This window comes from Salmo salar, chromosome 08 (assembly GCF_965601325.2).
Source record: "Salmo salar chromosome 08, fSalSal1, whole genome shotgun sequence".
In the NCBI taxonomy this organism is placed as follows: domain Eukaryota; kingdom Metazoa; phylum Chordata; class Actinopteri; order Salmoniformes; family Salmonidae; genus Salmo; species Salmo salar.
This window is the reverse complement of record NC_138298.1, coordinates 9,638,572-9,657,254: the sequence shown is the minus strand read 5'-3', so window position 1 is coordinate 9,657,254 and position 18,683 is coordinate 9,638,572. Positions and strand designations below refer to the sequence as shown.

The 18,683-nt window shown below is 45.6% G+C and overlaps 1 protein-coding gene across 12 annotated transcripts; it reads right to left on the bottom strand.

The window, feature by feature from the left end:
* Nucleotides 1-2: 2 nt before the first annotated feature.
* LOC106609944 (oxysterol-binding protein 1) lies at nucleotides 3-17,523 on the bottom strand. 12 transcript variants are annotated; one of them, XM_082978358.1, is made up of 19 exons: nucleotides 17,260-17,523; nucleotides 15,977-16,155; nucleotides 13,605-13,813; nucleotides 11,766-11,934; nucleotides 11,336-11,447; nucleotides 10,842-11,040; nucleotides 10,565-10,679; nucleotides 10,309-10,366; nucleotides 10,015-10,185; nucleotides 9,282-9,527; nucleotides 5,227-5,347; nucleotides 5,010-5,113; nucleotides 4,531-4,811; nucleotides 4,087-4,346; nucleotides 3,339-3,386; nucleotides 2,671-2,703; nucleotides 2,548-2,580; nucleotides 2,382-2,420; nucleotides 3-1,920 (listed from the first exon to the last, which is right to left on the bottom strand). In XM_082978358.1, the coding sequence occupies exons 2-19, from the start codon at nucleotides 16,111-16,113 to the stop codon at nucleotides 1,778-1,780; spliced, it is 2,478 nt and encodes an 825-aa protein (XP_082834484.1). In that variant the 5' UTR covers nucleotides 16,114-16,155; nucleotides 17,260-17,523; the 3' UTR covers nucleotides 3-1,777. The 12 variants fall into 12 exon arrangements, with proteins under 12 accessions (XP_082834484.1, XP_082834483.1, XP_014064477.1 ...); XM_082978357.1 differs by having other exon boundaries at nucleotides 17,330-17,488; XM_014209002.3 differs by lacking the exon at nucleotides 17,260-17,523 and adding an exon at nucleotides 16,998-17,253.
* Nucleotides 17,524-18,683: the final 1,160 nt, after the last annotated feature.

Genomic DNA, 18,683 nt, shown 5'->3' with positions numbered 1-18,683 from the left:
TGTGCACTTCTCCAGTCACGCTTTATTACAATCGCGATGCTGTTACACTCAGAGCACCACAGTGCACTGACCACGATCCATAAGAGAATGAATGGGCATAAAAACAGGAAAGTATGAATAGAGAAACAGGACGGAATTAATAAAGACAGTGAAAGACAGACAGACCGTAAACAATATGGCAGTATGACTAATTTACCTCTTAAGATGGGTCCAGTATAAACTCGGGTACAACGCACAAATGGTTTTTTGATACTGATATTTTTGTGAAGCAAGTTTGTGTTTGTACTTTTTTTTTTTACCATTATGGTCTTCACAGCAGTGTAACTTATGTGCAAACAAACTGTTGGATCACAACTGTTCAGTCATATGTTGTACAGGGATTGGGACAACACGGTAGTGATCAAACAAATTGACTTAACGGACAATCCAGTTTTAGGAGGGAAAAAAAGTGAGTTCTCTGACCTTAAACACAATCAATATTATTAATAGCACTAATTACTTCATTTGATATCTACAAATATGAGCAAACTTCTGTTTAGTTTTTCCTCAAACATTAAGTACACTTGAAAGTAAGATGTATTTTTGGAAAGCAAGCTCACATTCTGTACTAGCGCTGCACACACACTTTAGTTCATGTAGATTACGAGTAATCTCTTGACGTGACCTCACACAAACTGAATCCCTATTAATTTATAGTGCACTACTTCTGAATAGGGGGGGTCAAAAGAAGTGCACTATATAGGGAATACATATCCACCCAGTAAATTACTAGGCCACTATTCCAATATGTTACGATCAAGTCTGCTTCACACACTAACCCTAATAAAGAAAACTATACGGCTACGCTAGATTGTTTTGCTGTTGGAAGAGGCGGAAGTTATCTTTGGGATGTAGGGCGTAGTAGGAACTGTTTAAATAGTATTTTATGGCGATACATCCTTCATTTAGATAATTACGCTGCTTTGAGATGGATAACAGGCTCCAAGCCCAAACTATCCATGTGCCAAGCAGCAGAGGAGCTAATGTGAGGACACACTCACACCTCTTAACAGCATTTGTGAAGCTTTGAAAATCTGGCAGCCTCAAAGCAGACATAAGCACCAACCCATTGCTATTATAACCCCCCTCTTCACATACTGTTCATGTCCATATGCGTTTAGTCCATATCCTTTGGAAGAGGAGCAAGGTAGAGTTAGTGTTCGATAGTGTTAAATCGCTAGAATCTGTCAAACAGACCACCTATTTGCCCCCAGTCTTTTCCAGACTAACATAGCAAGAGATGAAGTGTGAGAGAAAGAGAGCGGCAAAGGAAGAGACGGAGAGAAAGACAAAGGCCTTGCCAGTGGATCTAAAGGGAGATATCTAATTGTAGTGAAGATGACGCGTCGGGTGTGACGTTTTCCCTAGCTACAGATCTAGGATCAGCTTCGGCTCCCACAATGGTGGGAAATACAGTGGTGGGAAATGCAAGACAGACCCCAGATCAGCATCTAGGAGAAACTTGACCCTACCCAGAAGAAAGCAGGTCTGTCCCCCTGTCCGGTTGCACTGTGCTGCAGGGTCTCACTGCCCCTGTGCACACCATCCCCACAGAGAGTGATAGGGGAGAGGTAGGGGGCATTACAACCCAAAATCTATCCTGAAAGGGGGAGGGTTGGGGTTAAACAGGGTCAATACCCAGGTTGCCCCTTCTTCAATTGGGGAAAAAAGGGCGGCTTGTGGCCTTCCATATTCCAAATGCCTGGGTTAGTACAATTCGCTGATGGGGGGGGGAAAATCAATATATATCGGGGCACATGTCCCAGCTGCCGTGGTCCTTCGCCTCCCAGTAGCCCCCCTTGTAGACGTGCATGGACTCTCCCGTGACGGCGTCCTCGGTCCGCTCGAACCACATCGACTCATAGTTGTCCTGGTGGACGCCTGACGGAAATAACAAGAGAAAAAGAAAGCCATTTAATCTATTGAAAGAACCATATATGTTGAGGACCTGCCATGGAAGCTTTGGGAAAGGCACTTCTGCATCAAGACCATATAAAAGAAGGATGAGGTCAGGTGTTTCTCGGTCACCGCTTGAGCAATGATTATGACAGTATTGGCTCATCCCTCTTTGGTATGATCCTGGAGAAGCAGAACATTAGAACAATAGGATGACAAGGACAACATTGCAGCAGTATGGTGGTGTCTAGCTACAATAGTTAACAGAGTTATTTCTAGTGCTACAAGATGACACACGAACACCGTAAGACTTTGGGAACTAGTATTTCTCAACCAAGTTATACTGCAACTACTAGAGCTTCTAAGAGGAAGGAGACAAACTACAGACAAATAACAGAAAGAGGCAGAAGGAGAGTGAGAGAAAGAACAGCACTGGTGTTACTTGCTTTTGACAGCAGCTCCATAATGACCTTCCATGTCATCCACTGGGAGGGGGGGGAGGGGGGGGGCAAATGGAAAGATATGAGGGATGGATGATGTGGAAAATGTATCTAAAAAGGTGCGAGAATTAAATCATGGTGTTTGTGTGTGTCCCGAACAATGAATACTTGCTTTGATACTCTGAGAGGGGCGGACCATGTGGGGCTGCAAAAGGGAAGACTGCCAGATGAGTATTGTGAGTGTGCGGATAGAAAGACAGTGATATAGAGAGGAAAAGAGTAGAGGGCTACTTGCTTGGAGTGTGAGGTGGAGAATCGTCGGGGTCCGCTGAAGGGGGAGAGAGGAACATGAAAAATTGAAAGAAAGAAATTAAATTATGAACAGAAGAGGAGGGGGTGGGGGGAGGGTATGAACCTACAACCTAACCAAATAAATCAAATTAATATATGATGATGCTTACTGGTGTGATGTGAAATTTAAGCTAGCCTATTTTAACTACGCTACTGAGCTGTTTGCTACCACAGGACATTGCTGCGTATCAATTTAAAACACTCCTCTTGAGTATTAGAATTCAAATGTGAATTTCACAACACAATAATAAGTCATTTCTAGGCATAGCCTGGAAATCTGGGTCGTATTCACTAGACACCTTAGGTAGAAAGACATCCCGAAACAGCGAGGGACTACCTGAACTTGTCAAATAAGAAACTTGTTTTGTTGCAAAACGTTTTGCTACAGTGTGCACTAATGAACACGACCCTGGTATTGATTGACTAGCATATTTGCGTCACAAAAAAAGCTAGCTAACTACCTTTGTATACACACACACACTAAAACGGAAAGTGATAGAAGGATCAAGTGTCAGAAGGAGAGGGAATAAGATCTAAAGGGTGGAGAGAGCGAAGGAGTGTGCTACAAGGACACAGATGGACGGAGGAAAGGGGGGAGTTTGTGGTACTTGCTTTCGTCCGAAGCCTGGCTCGCTTCCGTACCAATCTCCACTGCATCGGCTGAACACAGCACAAACCAAGGATGGATGAATAAAGAAAGCGGGATATGATGAGATGATGGATCAGAGGAATTACATACACCTACCTACCTTGTGAAAAGTGGAACAGATTGTGTGTGTGTGGAGAGAGAGAGAGAGAGAGAGAGAGAGAGAGTGAGAGTGAGAGTACAGGTAGAGTGAGACAATAGGGGGAAGAGAGGAGTACTTGCTTTTCAAAGGCGAGTCAGTGATGAAAGAGTCCTCAATGACAGCTTGGGGGACAGAGAGACAGACAACGTGTGAAAGACAGACAGATATATACAAGAGGAGAAAGGGACAGACAGGTAGACTATGAACACAGACAGCTCTGGGACGACACACTCACTTTGTCTTTCCTCCGACCTACCTCCATCTCCTTTTCCTCTCTCTAACTACAATAGAAGCCAAAAGAGACCAGACTTCTCATTCAAGTTAAATGGGGAGTACTTGCTTACTGACAAGCACAAGAAATGGATCTTGCTCCCATCTTGGGCATGTCCCAATAATATCCTCAAGTGTGCACTTGTTTACTACTTCAAACATTGGATTGGTGAGACATGGGTTCGTCATTTCCTTTCAAATAAGTACAGGAAAGTCAACAAGTGAACACTTTGGGAGGAAGGAGATAAACTGGGATGTAGCCCTTCTTGCACCTCCTCCCCTCGCCCCTCCCTCTTTCTCACCGTCCTCTGCTACTTCCACCCCTTCTGCCCCCTCCTCAGGCAGGTTGGCTGCACGCTGGGCCTCTCGCTCCCTCTCGCGGCGGACGCTCCTCTGCTTCTCCTCCAGCCGTTGCTTCTCGGCATTGGCCTCGTCCCACCGGCCCGCCTCCATCAGCTGCTGGTCGGGCCGTCGCCGGCTGTCGGTGGGCGCCACGCCCTCCTCGGGCTCGTTGAGCGTCAGCGCCAGTGACGAGAAGTAGTACATGGTCTCTGCTCCCTCACTGCAGATGGGAGGAAGTGAGAGGATGGGAATTAAAGAAGGGACACATGAAAGAGACAGACCAAACAACAGAGGTGAGATGATTGAAAAAGCTGTGTTCTTTGACACACCAAATGTCTTTTTCGTTCGCTGCACCTTTTCAGCCAAAAAAAAAAAAAAAGTGCCCTCATCCACACTCTACTCACGGTAGTGGGTTCTTCTTCCAGAGCTCCTTGGCTTTGAGCGTCTGGTAGACGGTCTTCTGTTTGCCCTCGGTGCCGTTCTCGCCCTTATTACTCTGCATCACCCTGGAGAACTCCATCTTCTCATCCCACGTCCCTGACAGCACATAGTGGGCCTTACCCTCCTTGTCTGTCACCACACCAGTCACCTTCCTGGCCACGTCTCTGGAGAAGTAGCTGTACGGGGCGAACTTCAGATGGCAGCGGTCGCCGGTCCGGTGGTTCACCACGTCTATCTCGCCCGACTAAGAAAAACAGAAAGAGAGAGAATGGAATTCTTTGTGTGTGTGTGTAGATCAACATAATAAATCTTGAATGTTTTTTGGAATTGGTCTAAAATCTCCTAACACCCACAGTAGGTTCTGCATGTGTCTATTCCAAAGATTGTGGCATGATAATGTCACTTTAACAAATATAGCCATCGTGTGTGATGTTTTTCTTACCTGGTCGATCCACAATTTGCCCACAATAATGTTGTGTACTGTTGTAGTGACTTTCTTCCACGAGTAGTGATTGTTGCTCTTCTCAAACATACATTGGATAGAGCCTGTGGAAGACGATTACACCACAGTAAACATGTCAAATGCCAACTAAACAAACAAAGAATGAGCGCGATGAAAACGTTGGCTGGCAGCTATCAGTCCTCACACACTGCCTTACCCAGAGGCATGATGGAAAGGTATTTTCCCCTGAACTTGCTGGCGAGGGAGATCTCCTGTCGGAGGGTCCAGCCCCTCTCTGAGATGGCATGATGAGCCGCCGCAGGCGGGTGGTGACTCACCTGGATGAAGGAGGATTGGGAAGGGCGATATTACGAGTCACTAAGCACAGTGTTTTCCAACTCCGGTCCTGGGGACCCACAGGGTACCATTTTTATTTTTAACTGCACTAAAAACACCCGATTCGACTAATTAATGGCTTGATGATTAGCCGATTACTTGAGTCAGATGTGGTTGTGCTGGGCTAAAAACAACATATGTAAAAATGTATGTAAATTGTAAGTGTGTGAATAAAGAGAGCCGTTGTTTCCCACAGCTGACAAGGATGTTTTCCTCCCAGGGAATTGAGTACCACAGTATGAGTCATAAAACCCGGAAATCAGTTCCAATTGTTTTTTTGAACATTCATTTTTCCATTGGGATTTTAGAACTAATTCATAAGGTTTGTGTAGGCTTACCATGGCGTGACGTTTTGATAACTGCAAAATCTCTCGGACAAGGTAACTTTATCAATAATTTGCATAGCAAGTTTTTTTTTTGTCAAATGAGGCAAATACATTGATAAAACTCACAGCTATCAAAACACAGTTCATTCGATTTTTTTGTAAAATACACAATGTGAAAAATGAATGGCGGAAAAACTATTGGAACCATTTCCGTGGTTTTATGGGTATTATGTGGCGTACTATTGGAACGTGCTACAGCAGAAGGGAACGTTTCAGCACCACAGGTGATGGACAGCGCTGGAACTCTTGACAGTTCTCTGATTAACTGGCTGTTTCTAGAGGTACCACTACCCATCGATGCCCCCTCTGTGTTAATTCTCGCAAGGCTGCCGGCCCAGACGGCATCCCCAGCCGCGTCCTCAGAGCATGCGCAGACCAGCTGGCTGGTGTGTTTATGGACACATTCAATCAATCAATCCTTATCCCAGTCTGCTGTTCCCACATGCTTCAAGAGGGCCACCATTGTTCCTGTTCCCAAGAAAGCGAAGGTAACTGAGCTAAATCACAAATGGCACCGTAGCACTCACTTCCGTCATCATGAAGTGCTTTGAGAGACTAGTCAAGGACCATATCACCGCCACCCTACCTGACACCCTAGACCCACTCCAATTTGCTTACCACCCCAATAGGTCCACAGACGACGCAATCACACTGCCCTAACCCATCTGGACAAGAGGAATACCTATGTAAGAATGCTGTTCGTCGACTACAGCTCAGCATTTAACACCATAGTACCCTCCAAACTCGTCATTAAGCTCGAGACCCTGGGTCTCGACCCCGCCCTGTGCAACTGGGTCCTGGACTTCCTGACGGGCCGCCCCCAGGTGGTGAGGGTAGGTAACAACATCTCCACCCCGCTGATCCTCAACACTGGGGCCCAACAGGGATGCGTTCTCAGCCATCTCCTGAACTCCCTGTTCACCCATGACTGCGTGGCCATGCACGCCTCCAACTCAATCATCAAGTTTGCAGATGACACTACAGCAGTAGGCTTGATTACCAACAACGACGAGACGGCCTACAGGGAGGAGGTGAGGGCCCTCGGAGTGTGGTGTCAGGAAAATAACCTCACACTCAATGTCAACAAAACAAAGGAGATTATCGTGGACTTCAGGAAACAGCAGAGGGAGCAGCCCCTATCCACATCGATGGGACAGTAGTGGAGAAGGTGGAAAGTTTTAAGTTCCTCGGCGTACACATCACGGACAAACTGAAATGGTCCACCCACACAGACAGCGTGGTGAAGAAGGCGCATCAGCGCCTCTTCAACCTCAAGAGGCTGAAGAAATTCGGCTTGTCACCAAAAACCCTCAAACTTTTACAGATGCACAATCGAGAGCATCCTGTCGAGCTGTATCACCGCCTGGTACGGCAACTGCTCCGCCCACAACCGTAAGGCTCTCCAGAGGGTAGTGAGGTCTGCACAACGCATCACCGGGGGCAAACTACCTGCCCTCCAGGACATCTACACCACCCGATGTCACAGGAAGGCCAAAAATATCATTAAGGACAACAACCACCCAAGCCACTGCCTGTTCACCCCGCTATCATCCAGAAGGCGAGGTCAGTACAGGTGCATCAAAGCGGGGACCGAGAGACTGAAAAACAGCTTCTATCTCAAGGCCATCAGACTGTTAAACAGCCATCACTAACATTGAGTGGCTGCTGCCAACATACTGACTCATCTCTAGCCACTTTAATAATGAAAAATGTATGTAATAAATGTATCACTAGCCACTTTAAACAATGCCACTTTATATAATGTTTACATACCCTACATTACTCATCTCATATGTATATACTGTACTCTATACCATCTACTGCATCTTGCCTACATAAAAAATTATGAAATAACACATATGGAAACATGTAGTAAGCAAAACAGTTAAATCAAAATATATTTTATATTTGAGATTCTTTAAAGTAGCCACCCTTTACCTTGATAGCTTTGCACACTTGGCATTTTCTCAACCAGCTTCATGAGGTAGTCACCTGGAATGCATTACAATTAACAGGTGTGCCTTGTTGAAAAGTTAATTTGTGGAATTTCTTTCCTTAATGCGTTTGAGCCAATCAGTTGTGACAAGGTAGGAGGGTATACAGAATATAGCCCTATTTGGTAAAAGACCAAGTCCATATTATGGCAAGAACAGCTCAAATAAGCAAAGAGAAACAACATCATTACTTTAAGACATGAAGGCCAGTCAATCTGGAAAATTTCAAGAACTTTGAAAATAAATTCAAGTGCAGTCGCAAAAACCATCAAGCGCTATGATGAAACTGGCTCTCATGAGGACCACCACAGGTAAGGGAGACCCAGAATTACCTCTGCTGCAGAGGATAAGTTCATTAAAATGACCAGCCACAGAAATTGCAGCCCAAATAAATGCTTCAGAGTTCAAGTAACAGACACATCAACAGTTCAGAGAAGACTGTGTGGATCAGGCCTTCATGGTTGAATTGCTGCAAACAGGAAAATGACCCAACACACCTCCAGGCTGTGTAAGGGTTATTTTACCAAGAAGGAGAGTGATGGAGTGCTGCATCAGATGACCTGGCCTCCACAATCACCCAACCTCAACCCAATTGAGATGGTTTGGGATGAGTTGGACCACAGAGTGAAGGAAAAGCAGCCAACAAATGCTCAGCATGTGGGAACTCCTTCAAGACTGTTGGAAAAGCATTCCCGGTGAAGCTGGTTGAGAAAATACCAAGAGTGTGCAAAGCTGTCATCAAGGCAAAGGGTGGATACTTTGATGAATCTCAAATATACTTTGATTTGTTTAACACTTTTTCGTTTACTACATGATTCCATGTGTTATTTCATAGTGTTCATTTCTTTACTATTATTCTACAATGTAGAAAATAGTAAAAATAAAGAAAAAGCCTTGAATGAGTAGGTGTCCAAACCTTTGTCTGGTACTGTATGTTTAAGTAATATATCTAATTAAGTAGTTGTCACTTGTTAGTTTATAAGTACTTATCTTCTTACCTTTGACCTGTTTAACTGCCAGTATCGAATGTCTGCCAGTGTTGAATGTTATGGTTAATGTTTGACGCCAGACTGGATTCGAGGACAGTGATAATGTATCTGTGACACTGTAGCAGCTGATGCTGTGACTTCCTGCAAGCCTCTCGGGCTGGTGTTAACAGAACATTTTATGCTGTGAGATTAATACTTAAGGGCCTTCTCTGCTTTTGTTCTGGAGGGGTCTCCTAGTTGCAATAAACCGGATTGATACGATCAAATTGTTGTGATGTCAATTTGTGGTTTATTGAATGTGTATTGTTTTAAAAACATATAGCCACTGTGAATGCAAAGCTTCTTCTCTAATACTTTCTCTCTGCCCCCCTCCCTCTTAGCCATTTGAACCTGTAGCCCTCACTCCCCCTTCTGTTTTTCCAATTCCTCTCTTTCCCAACCAGTCATTCCCCCCCTCCCTCTCTTTCCTACCAGTCTTTCCCCTGTCCCCCCCCCTCCCTTTTTTACCTGTTCACACAGTGAGCGGTAGCCGCTCTCCCTCAGCCGGTCCAGTTCGTAGGTCTCCCCCAGTAGGGGGTTGAAGGGTTTCCCTGTGCGGTGGACCGTAGTAGAGTAGGATGATACGGTGAAGGCAGCCACGTAGCACAGCTGCTCCAGAGAGCTCTGGCATTTAGCTGCCTTGTCTAGGAGCTCGTAGTACTCCAAGTCCTCGGATAGACGCTGGAGCATGGAAATTGGCTCGTTGAAGTTCACCTGAGATAAGGGGAGAAAAGAGGGAGAGAAAGGAAACTTAGAATGGAACGAGTTAGGGAAAAATACAGGTAACTGCCAAAATAAAGGAAACACTGACATGAAGTGTCAATGCGCCTTAGCATTGATTCTGCAAGTCTCTGGAACTCTATTGGAGGGATGCAACACCATCATTCCATGAAACATTCCAGCATTCGGTGTTTTGTTGATGGAAAACACTGTCTCACACATACTTTAAACCCCCTATGCTCCTTAACCGCTTAATAAACTCAGGAACCATGCTGTGTGGAAGCGCCTGCTTTCAATATACTTTGTATCCCTAATTTACTCAAGTAGTGCATTTCCATTATTTTGGCAGTTACCTGTCAATGCATTTCATTCCAGAAAGATGTTCTCTCACGATTGCCCTCGTTCAATACAATGCACAGAGCTGAAAGCAACGGTTAGGGTGTGCTGCAATAGTCTATAGTCACACACAAGTGTTTCTTACAGGCATGGGGATCTTGGAGAGCTCCTTGCCGATGCAGTTCTTCATGATGCTCCAGAGGTTCAGAGAATAGTTGGGCTTGTCTGGGATTTTGGTCCGCCTCTTCCTCACTGGCTCAACCTCCAGGGACTGCGGCGACTCCGGATTGGACCCCAACGACTGCTCGTCACAAAGCTGTGGGCGGCCCAAAAAAAGAGGGCAGAACACAAACACATGTTTGTTTTTTTTATTACTTGCTTTACGGTACATAGGATGTCCCTTGAAATAAAAAATGTCAAAACACAGCGACAAACTCACTGATTGGTCATCAATTCCAGTCTCAGTGCTGAGACCACTGACGTTACTTCCTGATCTTCTGGGTGGAGGAGAAAGAAACAGAGATATATAGAGAGAAAGAAATGCATTTTACCAATTACAATTTGCCTTCTAAAAGCTCAGTTTAAATAGCTCATAAAATGCCATGCCATTTGTATTGATAAAAAGAGGTTTGAGTGAGGGAAAGAAAGAGAGCGAGAAACAGAGAGTAAAAAGAAAGAGGTAGAGGCGTGCTGACCTATGATACTTGGGGTCGGCCGGTACAGTGATGAACCCCGCCGGGTCCTCCATAGCATCAAAGAACTCATTCTCGTCATCCTCGTCGCTCGCGTCACCCTTTGCTGAGCCCGAACCTGAGAGAGGGAGAAAACAAAATATTATGAATGAGAGCAGGTTGTAGATTCAGTGGTTGACTTAACTAGCAGGCTAACAGCCAGTTTGGAGTTAAGGGGTTAAAGTTCAGGGGTCAAAGAGTTAATGTAACAGATCATTCGAGGTCAGAGGTGATGCCTTACTCTTGCTGTCCAAGGTGGGGTTGCTCTGGGAGAGGGGCAGTACGGTGGCCCCTCTAAAGGCCCTCTCCAGGTGGTTGTGCTGCTTGGCTAGCTGCTCCAATGTTTCCTCCAGCCTTATCCTCTGGTCCCGCTCTGAATGCAAGGCTTTCTGCCACCGTTTACTGTGGGCCTGGGCCAGGGACAGGAAGTCTCTGCACGCCTGGGGGGAGAAACATTAGGGAAAGGTTAGAGGAACATTTTATAAAAACACCAAAAACAGTACTGCACGCCCCGGGGGGGGGGGGGGGGGGAGAACGTTAGGGAAACGCTTTTAGAACATTCATACTATACCACAAAGCCTTCTAAATGTTTGTGTAACAGTCAAGATAGATGGCTCGTACGGTGGGCTTCAGCTAGAATGAGGTCTTTACTAAATTATTGCACCTTGACTGTATTCTATGTACAACGCTTTGTAAACCAGTGTCGCACACGACAAAACAAATAACAACACGTACGTTGATCATGGCGTTGGAGGTGATGCGGAACAACGTGGCTCTCTCCGTCACCTGCCGGATCTTGCCATCCGTGTCGCCTCCCAGCCGCACCCCCTCCAGTTCTGACAGGGACCTAGGACAGAGGCACAGCTAAGGAGAGTCAACCAGTCCCTTCAACCCATCCCTTTTGTATGTAATTTGTTTATTCACTCAGACTACTTTGCAACCAAAACAAATATCTGGTCCATAACAAAATCTAAGCCCTTTGTTGGCCAACCAGTTACTATGTGCTTATAAGGATAGAACAGAACAAAAGCTTTTTGCATCCATTGATGTGTTCTATGGATGTGGGCAAAGTTATCTTGTTCTATTACTATCGGTGTCTATACATGGGGATTCAACCAGTTGTTTATTGTAAGGTTTGTGTGAGAGTGATGGGTTGACCTCTGACCTTTGGAGGGCAGAGCCGTGCTTGGCGATGAGGTCGTTGCAGGTGCTCAGGTCTTCCACCTTGCTGCCCAGAGTGCGTAGTGTGGACTGTACCTCTGAGTTAGAGTTACGTGCCCCTCCTCCCTGTCCCGAGGTAGGGGGTGACGTGGGACACTCATCACCAGAGTCGTCTGGAGAACAAGAGAAAGGAAAGGGTTTAACACACACACACACACACACACACACACACACACACACACACACACACACAATAATATACAGTACCAGTCAAAAGTTTGGACACCTACTCATTCCAGGGGTGCTTTCTTTTTCTACATTGTAGAATAATAGTTACGACATCAAAACTATGAAATAACACATATGGAACCATGTTGTAACCAAAAAAGTGTTAAACAAATACAAATATTTAGATTCTTCAAAGTAGCCACCCATTGACTTGATGACAGCTATGCACACTCATACATTCGCTCAACCAGCTTCAACTGGAATTATTTTCCAACAGTCTTGAAGGACTTATTTTTGGGTCATTGTCCTGTTGAAAAACAAATGATAGTCACACTAAGCGCAAATCAGATGGGATGGCGTATCGCTGCAGAATGCTGTGGTAGCCATGCTGGTTAAGTGTGCCTTGAATTCTAAATAAACCCCAGACAGTGTCATGAGCAAAGCCCCCCCACACCTCCTCCATGCTTCATGGTGGGAACCCCATATGCGGAGATCTGTTCACCTACTCCTCGTCTCACAAAGACACTGAGGTTGGAATCAAAAATCTGGACTCATCAGACCAAAGGACAGATTTCCACCGCTCTGATGTCCATTGCTCGTGTTTCTTGGCCCAAGCAAGTCTCTTCTTATTATTGGTGTCCTTTAATAGTGGTTTCTTTGCAGCAATTTGACCACGAAGGCCTGATTTACACAGTCTCCTCTGAACAGTTGATGTTGAGATCTGTCTGTTACATGAACTCTGTGAAGCATTTATTTGGGCTGCAATTTCTGAGGCTGGTATCTCTAATGAACTTATCCTCTGCAGCAGAGGTAACTCTAGGTCTTCCTTTCCTGTGACGGTCCTCATGAGAGCCAGTTCCATCATATTGCTTGATGGTTATTGCGACTGCACTGAAATTTTCCAGATTGACTGACCTTCATGTCTTAAAGTAATGATGAACTGTCGTTTCTCTTTGCTTATTTGAGCTGTTCTTGCCATAATATGGACTTGGTCTTTTACCAAATAGGGCTATCTTCTGTATACCACCCCTACCTTATCGCAACACAACTGATTGGCTCAAATGCATTAAGGAAAGAAATTCCACAAATTAACTTTTAAACAAGGCACACCTGTTAATTTAAATGCATTACAGGTGACTACCTCATGAAGCTGGTTTAGAGAATACCAAGAGTGTGCAAAGCTGTCATCAAGGCAAGGGTGGCTTCTTTGAAGAATCTCAAATATTTTTGGTTACTACATGATTCCATGTTATCTACAATGTAGAAAATAGTAAAAATAAAGAAAAACCCTGGAATGAGTAGGTGTCCAAACATTTGACTGGTACAGTACATGAAGAAAAATAAATACATTATGTCAGAATAATAGCCCCACCCCCTCACTCTAACTAGGGGTTATACAGTAAACTGTAATTTTTTAGAAGAAAACAACATGTTCTCTCTCCATAACCACCTCTTTCTCAAAGAAACATGAACAAACACATACAGTATACAGTCCACTCAGACACCCCCCCTCAACCCTCCTTCCCTTACCCTCTGACTGGACCCATCATAGACTGTTCTACCCAGACAAATCCCTTCCTCTCCCTCCTCCTTTTTCCTCTTCTCCCCCCCTCACCAGACTCGGCCTGATTGCGGACAGCCTTGGCCTTGGCCAGTTCCAGGGCGGTGATCCAGCGCTGCCGTTCCACCTCAGAGCTGGCCTTCAGGTGGTAGGTTTGCGCTCCGCCGTTGGAGATGACAAAGTTGCACGAGTCCTCCACCGCGATGTTGGCTGTTGCCAGGTTGATGGTGCCCCGGCACGTGTGGCCCATCTCTGCCTGGGTTCTGGGGAGAAACAGAGCGAGAGAGAGGGGTGGGTTTAACTAGGGTCAACTCCCGAACCAGCTCCAACTCCCGAACCAGCTCCAACTCCTGCTTGTACGGCTGGTCCAAAAACAACTCCTAGCCCCCTAACCTGATCCTCTTCAGTGTTTGCTCATCTGAAGGAACCATACAGGAAGCAATACGGCAGAAGCTTCTCTAAGCCTACTGGAAGCCAAGATGAAGACATTACTTTAATTACGCCTACCTGGTTTCTGTTGTTCTGCAAACACCAAAAACAGGGAAAGAGGTTAGGGAATATGTTCAGACTGAGGAAGCTTTAGGATAGTTGGAGCAAAATTGAGTAACCTAATTTTGGACAACAATGCTCTCTGTTCCACATTGTTTTATTTTACATTCCATTAAGTAAAGGTCTCTGATTACAACCAGTTTAACCAGGAACCATTATGGATTACACCAGCAAAGAGGGGGGACCCAATACTCAGATTACAGGGAAGCGTGGCAATAGAAACCAGCTGACTTATGGTCCAGTCTGGACTATTGGCTATTGTTGCCTAACTAATTTGTTCATATGGAATCTACCCAATACAGCTATGCTATCTCGGGGACAATCTAGCCTAGTGTTGGAAAAACATTTCATATTGCAACGTTTCTGGTTTGGCAATTTTGCATGATTGCAAAAACCTTTGAGCAAATGTCTTGCTAAATGCACTCTTGGCAAGTTATTTGAGAGAAAACAACAAGACTCAGAGAGAGGAACATGAAAAGTGTATGAATTGTTGGATGTGCTTATCACCGGATTCTAAATTGTTAGGCAAACAGTGCTGTTCACACAACACACACAGCAAGCTTGGAGTGGGAGGTGAATGGTACACAGCAACGCGTCTCCAAAACTGAAACACGACTCATATTACACAGCCCAATGAAGACATGATGACTCCCCCCACAGGGCCGAAAACAGGCCAAGCATTCAGACACACGTCTTTGTTGCAAGCAAAACGAAGATGAGTCATGCAATATTGTGACACCATTAAATGGCAGAGTTAAACAGGGACTCCACGATGACCTCTAGCTTCAATTTCTTTATGATACTGTGCGCCATAGTCAAAACTCATGATAGGCATATAAAGGAACAAGTTGTATTCACCTTATAGTGCAGGGGAAATGTCAACACAAAGCAAATCACAGCTATAATGTAACCGTTTATACATTGACAGTGGGAAAATGACTGTAGCCATATCCCTGGATAACAATGACATTCTTCTAGATTTTTCCAATAACGCGTGATTGCGGCCTGCAATTCAGGACGTTCCTGCATGGGGGCATTACGGCATCTGCAGGAACGCCCCCACCTCGAGCACGACATCTTCACGCTTGTGTGACACTTTTGTTATTTTGGATTTCCCTTGATTGTCTAGGCGATTCAAATGTGGGTCAAAAGGGGAAATAAAACTATTATCAGAGTTATTCAGGGGCCAAGGACACTGTCTAACGGTATCCTAGGACCTAGCTACCGGTGTTGCCCCCGCCTGCTGTGTACCAGAGTCCTCCTAGCTAACAAGCTAGCTAACACAGTGTCATTCACTCCCACTGGCACAAACACCTGCCCTTGCCGTTGTTAACAGAACTGCTGGAAAGCAGTGCCCAACAGGTGGGGTGCAGTACACTGTCTACTGGTGTGCTAGCTTGCTACTTATCCCGCCTGCTGTGTACCGGAGTCCAAGCTAGCTAACTAACTAGATAGAAGACAGCGTCCTTCACTCCCACTTGTCGAACACCTGCCCTCGCCGTCGTTAACAGAACTGCGGGAAAACAGTGCCATACAGGCAGAGGCGAAGGACACCGTCTACCTTTGTCCTAGCTAGCTATCGACGTTGTCGCCCCCCGCTTCTTCTTCTGTGGGGTTTATCGGCAGTTGGCATCCAATGTTATGGTGCATTACCGCCACCTACTGTACTGGAGCACCCTGCCTGTGTACTGGAGTCCTACCTTAAAAATGGACCAATAGAAGTATAAAGAGGGGTTCCCGCAGATGCAGGAATGCCCACAAGCAGGAATGGCCCTGAATTGCAGGCAGCAAAGATTTCTGGTAACTGTTAGTGTTATCTGTTACAGAGGATGCAAAGAGATACTATGTCATGCCACCCCATCTCGCCCCATTCTTACCTGTAGTAGGATAGTAAACCGTTGCTCAAGACAAACCATCGTCGCTGGTAGCCCTTGATGTAATTCGTCCATTTGAATAGCCATCCTTTGTATGTGTCTCCAGCCGCAGTCGGGGTGAGTGCCTTGGGCTCCGACATTACGACAGTCTAAGCCTCCACAGTAGGCTAGTAGATTGGAGCCTAGGGTGATGAAAAACAGTAAGACAACCTGGAAATGGCATGGGAAAAACTACAGACTATTTACTAGCTAACTAATCCATACATACTTGGGACACATACTAGAAGACCACGTGTGCTGTCAGTGTCAAGTCTGAACAGTTTCGACAGTCACTACAAATCAGCATAACCCAAAGGCCGGAAGATGACGATAGAGTAATTTCGATATCGCCATCTACCGGCCTTTGGGCGACAGTCAGCAGTCAACACCCGATGTCCCATCAGTGACACTAGCCTACCTTTGGTTAACAGTATCATATTGCGTAAATTGATACAGGAAGTCATATCAGCAACTTAGCTAGCTAAGCTGGATAAGTTGTTGGAGACCAACTGCTGCTAGTGATGTTAACAAGACTTAGCTTCCTAGCTAGCCTGAAAACGTCGTGCTAGATAGGCTAAACAGGTAGCATTAGCTAAACTAGCTACAGTAGTTAACGTTAACGGCATAGCCAGTCTTGTCGAGAGCAAGACGATAAGAGCAATAACGTTTCCATCCAAACTTTGGCATGAAGCTAGAGAGATAGTAGTTACTACTACACAATTTGCAATGACTATACACATTTAGCACTGTCAGTGCAAAATCAACAATAAGTCGCTAGCGGCCTAACAACACAGCACAGCCTGGCGCTAAAGTGCAGCATCACACACCGCACTCACGACAATGACAGGCGGATCCACCTCGGCGCTAACGACCGTCGACCGAGAGTCGATGCCTTGAGCAGCTAATCAACTCAAGTTTTGCAATAAAAATACACTTTATTATGCTCGTATAGCTAGTTCATTAATGAGCCATACAATCAACCAACCTTTATCAATATGTCGAGGAAAAACTGACGCAATTTCCTTGGGCTACTATACCTTGACAACTTCAACATCCGACTATCAGACTGGGACATGTACTTTTACTTAAAAAAATGAAAGTAACATGACAAACGTAGCTATCAAGCCACAACCTTCCCAATCAAAGTTCTTCGCCTTAGAATTAAATGTCAGGAACACAATTGATTTCACCGTTTTTTTGTTAACATTTTTTTTATTTTTTTACAAATCTTTCCACCTAACGTTTACCTTGTATCAATGGGCGGGGTGTGCACATTGTAGACCATTTCATTGGGCCCTAAATTAAATATCCACCCACCTGGGGAACCGATCCATGCAAAACGAACTAGTCCACTCACTGGTACCACCTGTGTGCGGCCAGAGACGTGAAACAAAGTACTCTCGCTTCAAAACGTGAACACAAAAATAAGAGTCATCGTCAGAAACCTTATGATTTATTTATTTTTTAAGGAAATCATGTAAAATTTCTCAACTCTGGTGGAACCTTCAAATACAGTCATTGGGTGGAACACTGGGTGGGGCGTACAGGGGTGAATTCATTACGGAAACCAAACGGAAGCAAACAGAGCAAAACTAGAGTTTCCATTGGACAAATTCGGGTAGGTCCCGTCCCGTTTCGTTCCTTTTGCTTCCACTTAAGAAGCCTTTTGCAACATAATCGGCATAATGAATACACCCCTGGTGTTTTCTGGCTCTTCGGGGGTAGCAGTTTCCCTTAACCATAGATCTAGGATCAGATTACCATAACCCCAATTCCATATATTTTATTGGTGATGAAAAACATCTCACCCTGTATCTTGACCTGTCTCCTGTCCCACTAGTCTGTGCCATGGGTCCACAGTCTGTTAGCAGTGTCAGCTTCAGTTGACCCGTAGTGTCCTGTTCTAGTCCGAGGCACTACTGTATGTCTCATGCCCAGTTAGGTTCCAAGTCTCAGATTGTGGCCTTAGTAGCAGCTGCTATGAGTCCCCTGCCTTGTAAGGCCCTAGGCCTCCCACCCTGCTAGGATCTCAGCCACCTGACCAGGGGCACCCACCATTTCCTGACCCGGTGGGCCTGCTGTCTTCAGCTATGGGGGGGCCGTCTGCCACCTGCCCTGGATGCCCCTCACACCGGGGAAGCCATCCAACCTCACCTCAGGGGCGCAGCTTTCCTCATGCTCTGGATACCTTACAGGCCTTCTTCAGAGCAAAGGTCCCCTGAATCTGGGAGCCAGCTCCAGCTGGTAAGGTACTGTGTCAGTTGGTTTCTGCTGGAGCCATGCCAACTCTTGCACTAGGAGCCAATCCTCCCAGTTCGAGCATTTTAGAGAGAGAGAGAGAGAGCGCGAGAGAGAGAGCGAGAGAGCGAGACCAGGGTCGAAACAGCAGGTCTGGGACAAGGTAGCACGTCCAGTGAAAACAGGACACTGCTTACAAGCTGCCACTAGTTTTATGTCCAGAAGCACCTTGACTGGTCCCTTTGTTGCTATGCCTACATAGCCTGCACCTTTGATTACAGCCTGCACCTTTGATTATAGCCCTTTCATTGTTCAGATATCCATGGAAGGGCAGAGATGCCGAACAGCAAAGGGCGATTCCACACCAGCGGAAGCAGAAAATATTTAGGGTCTCTCAGATTGTTCTGGCAATTCTCACATATAAACTTCATGG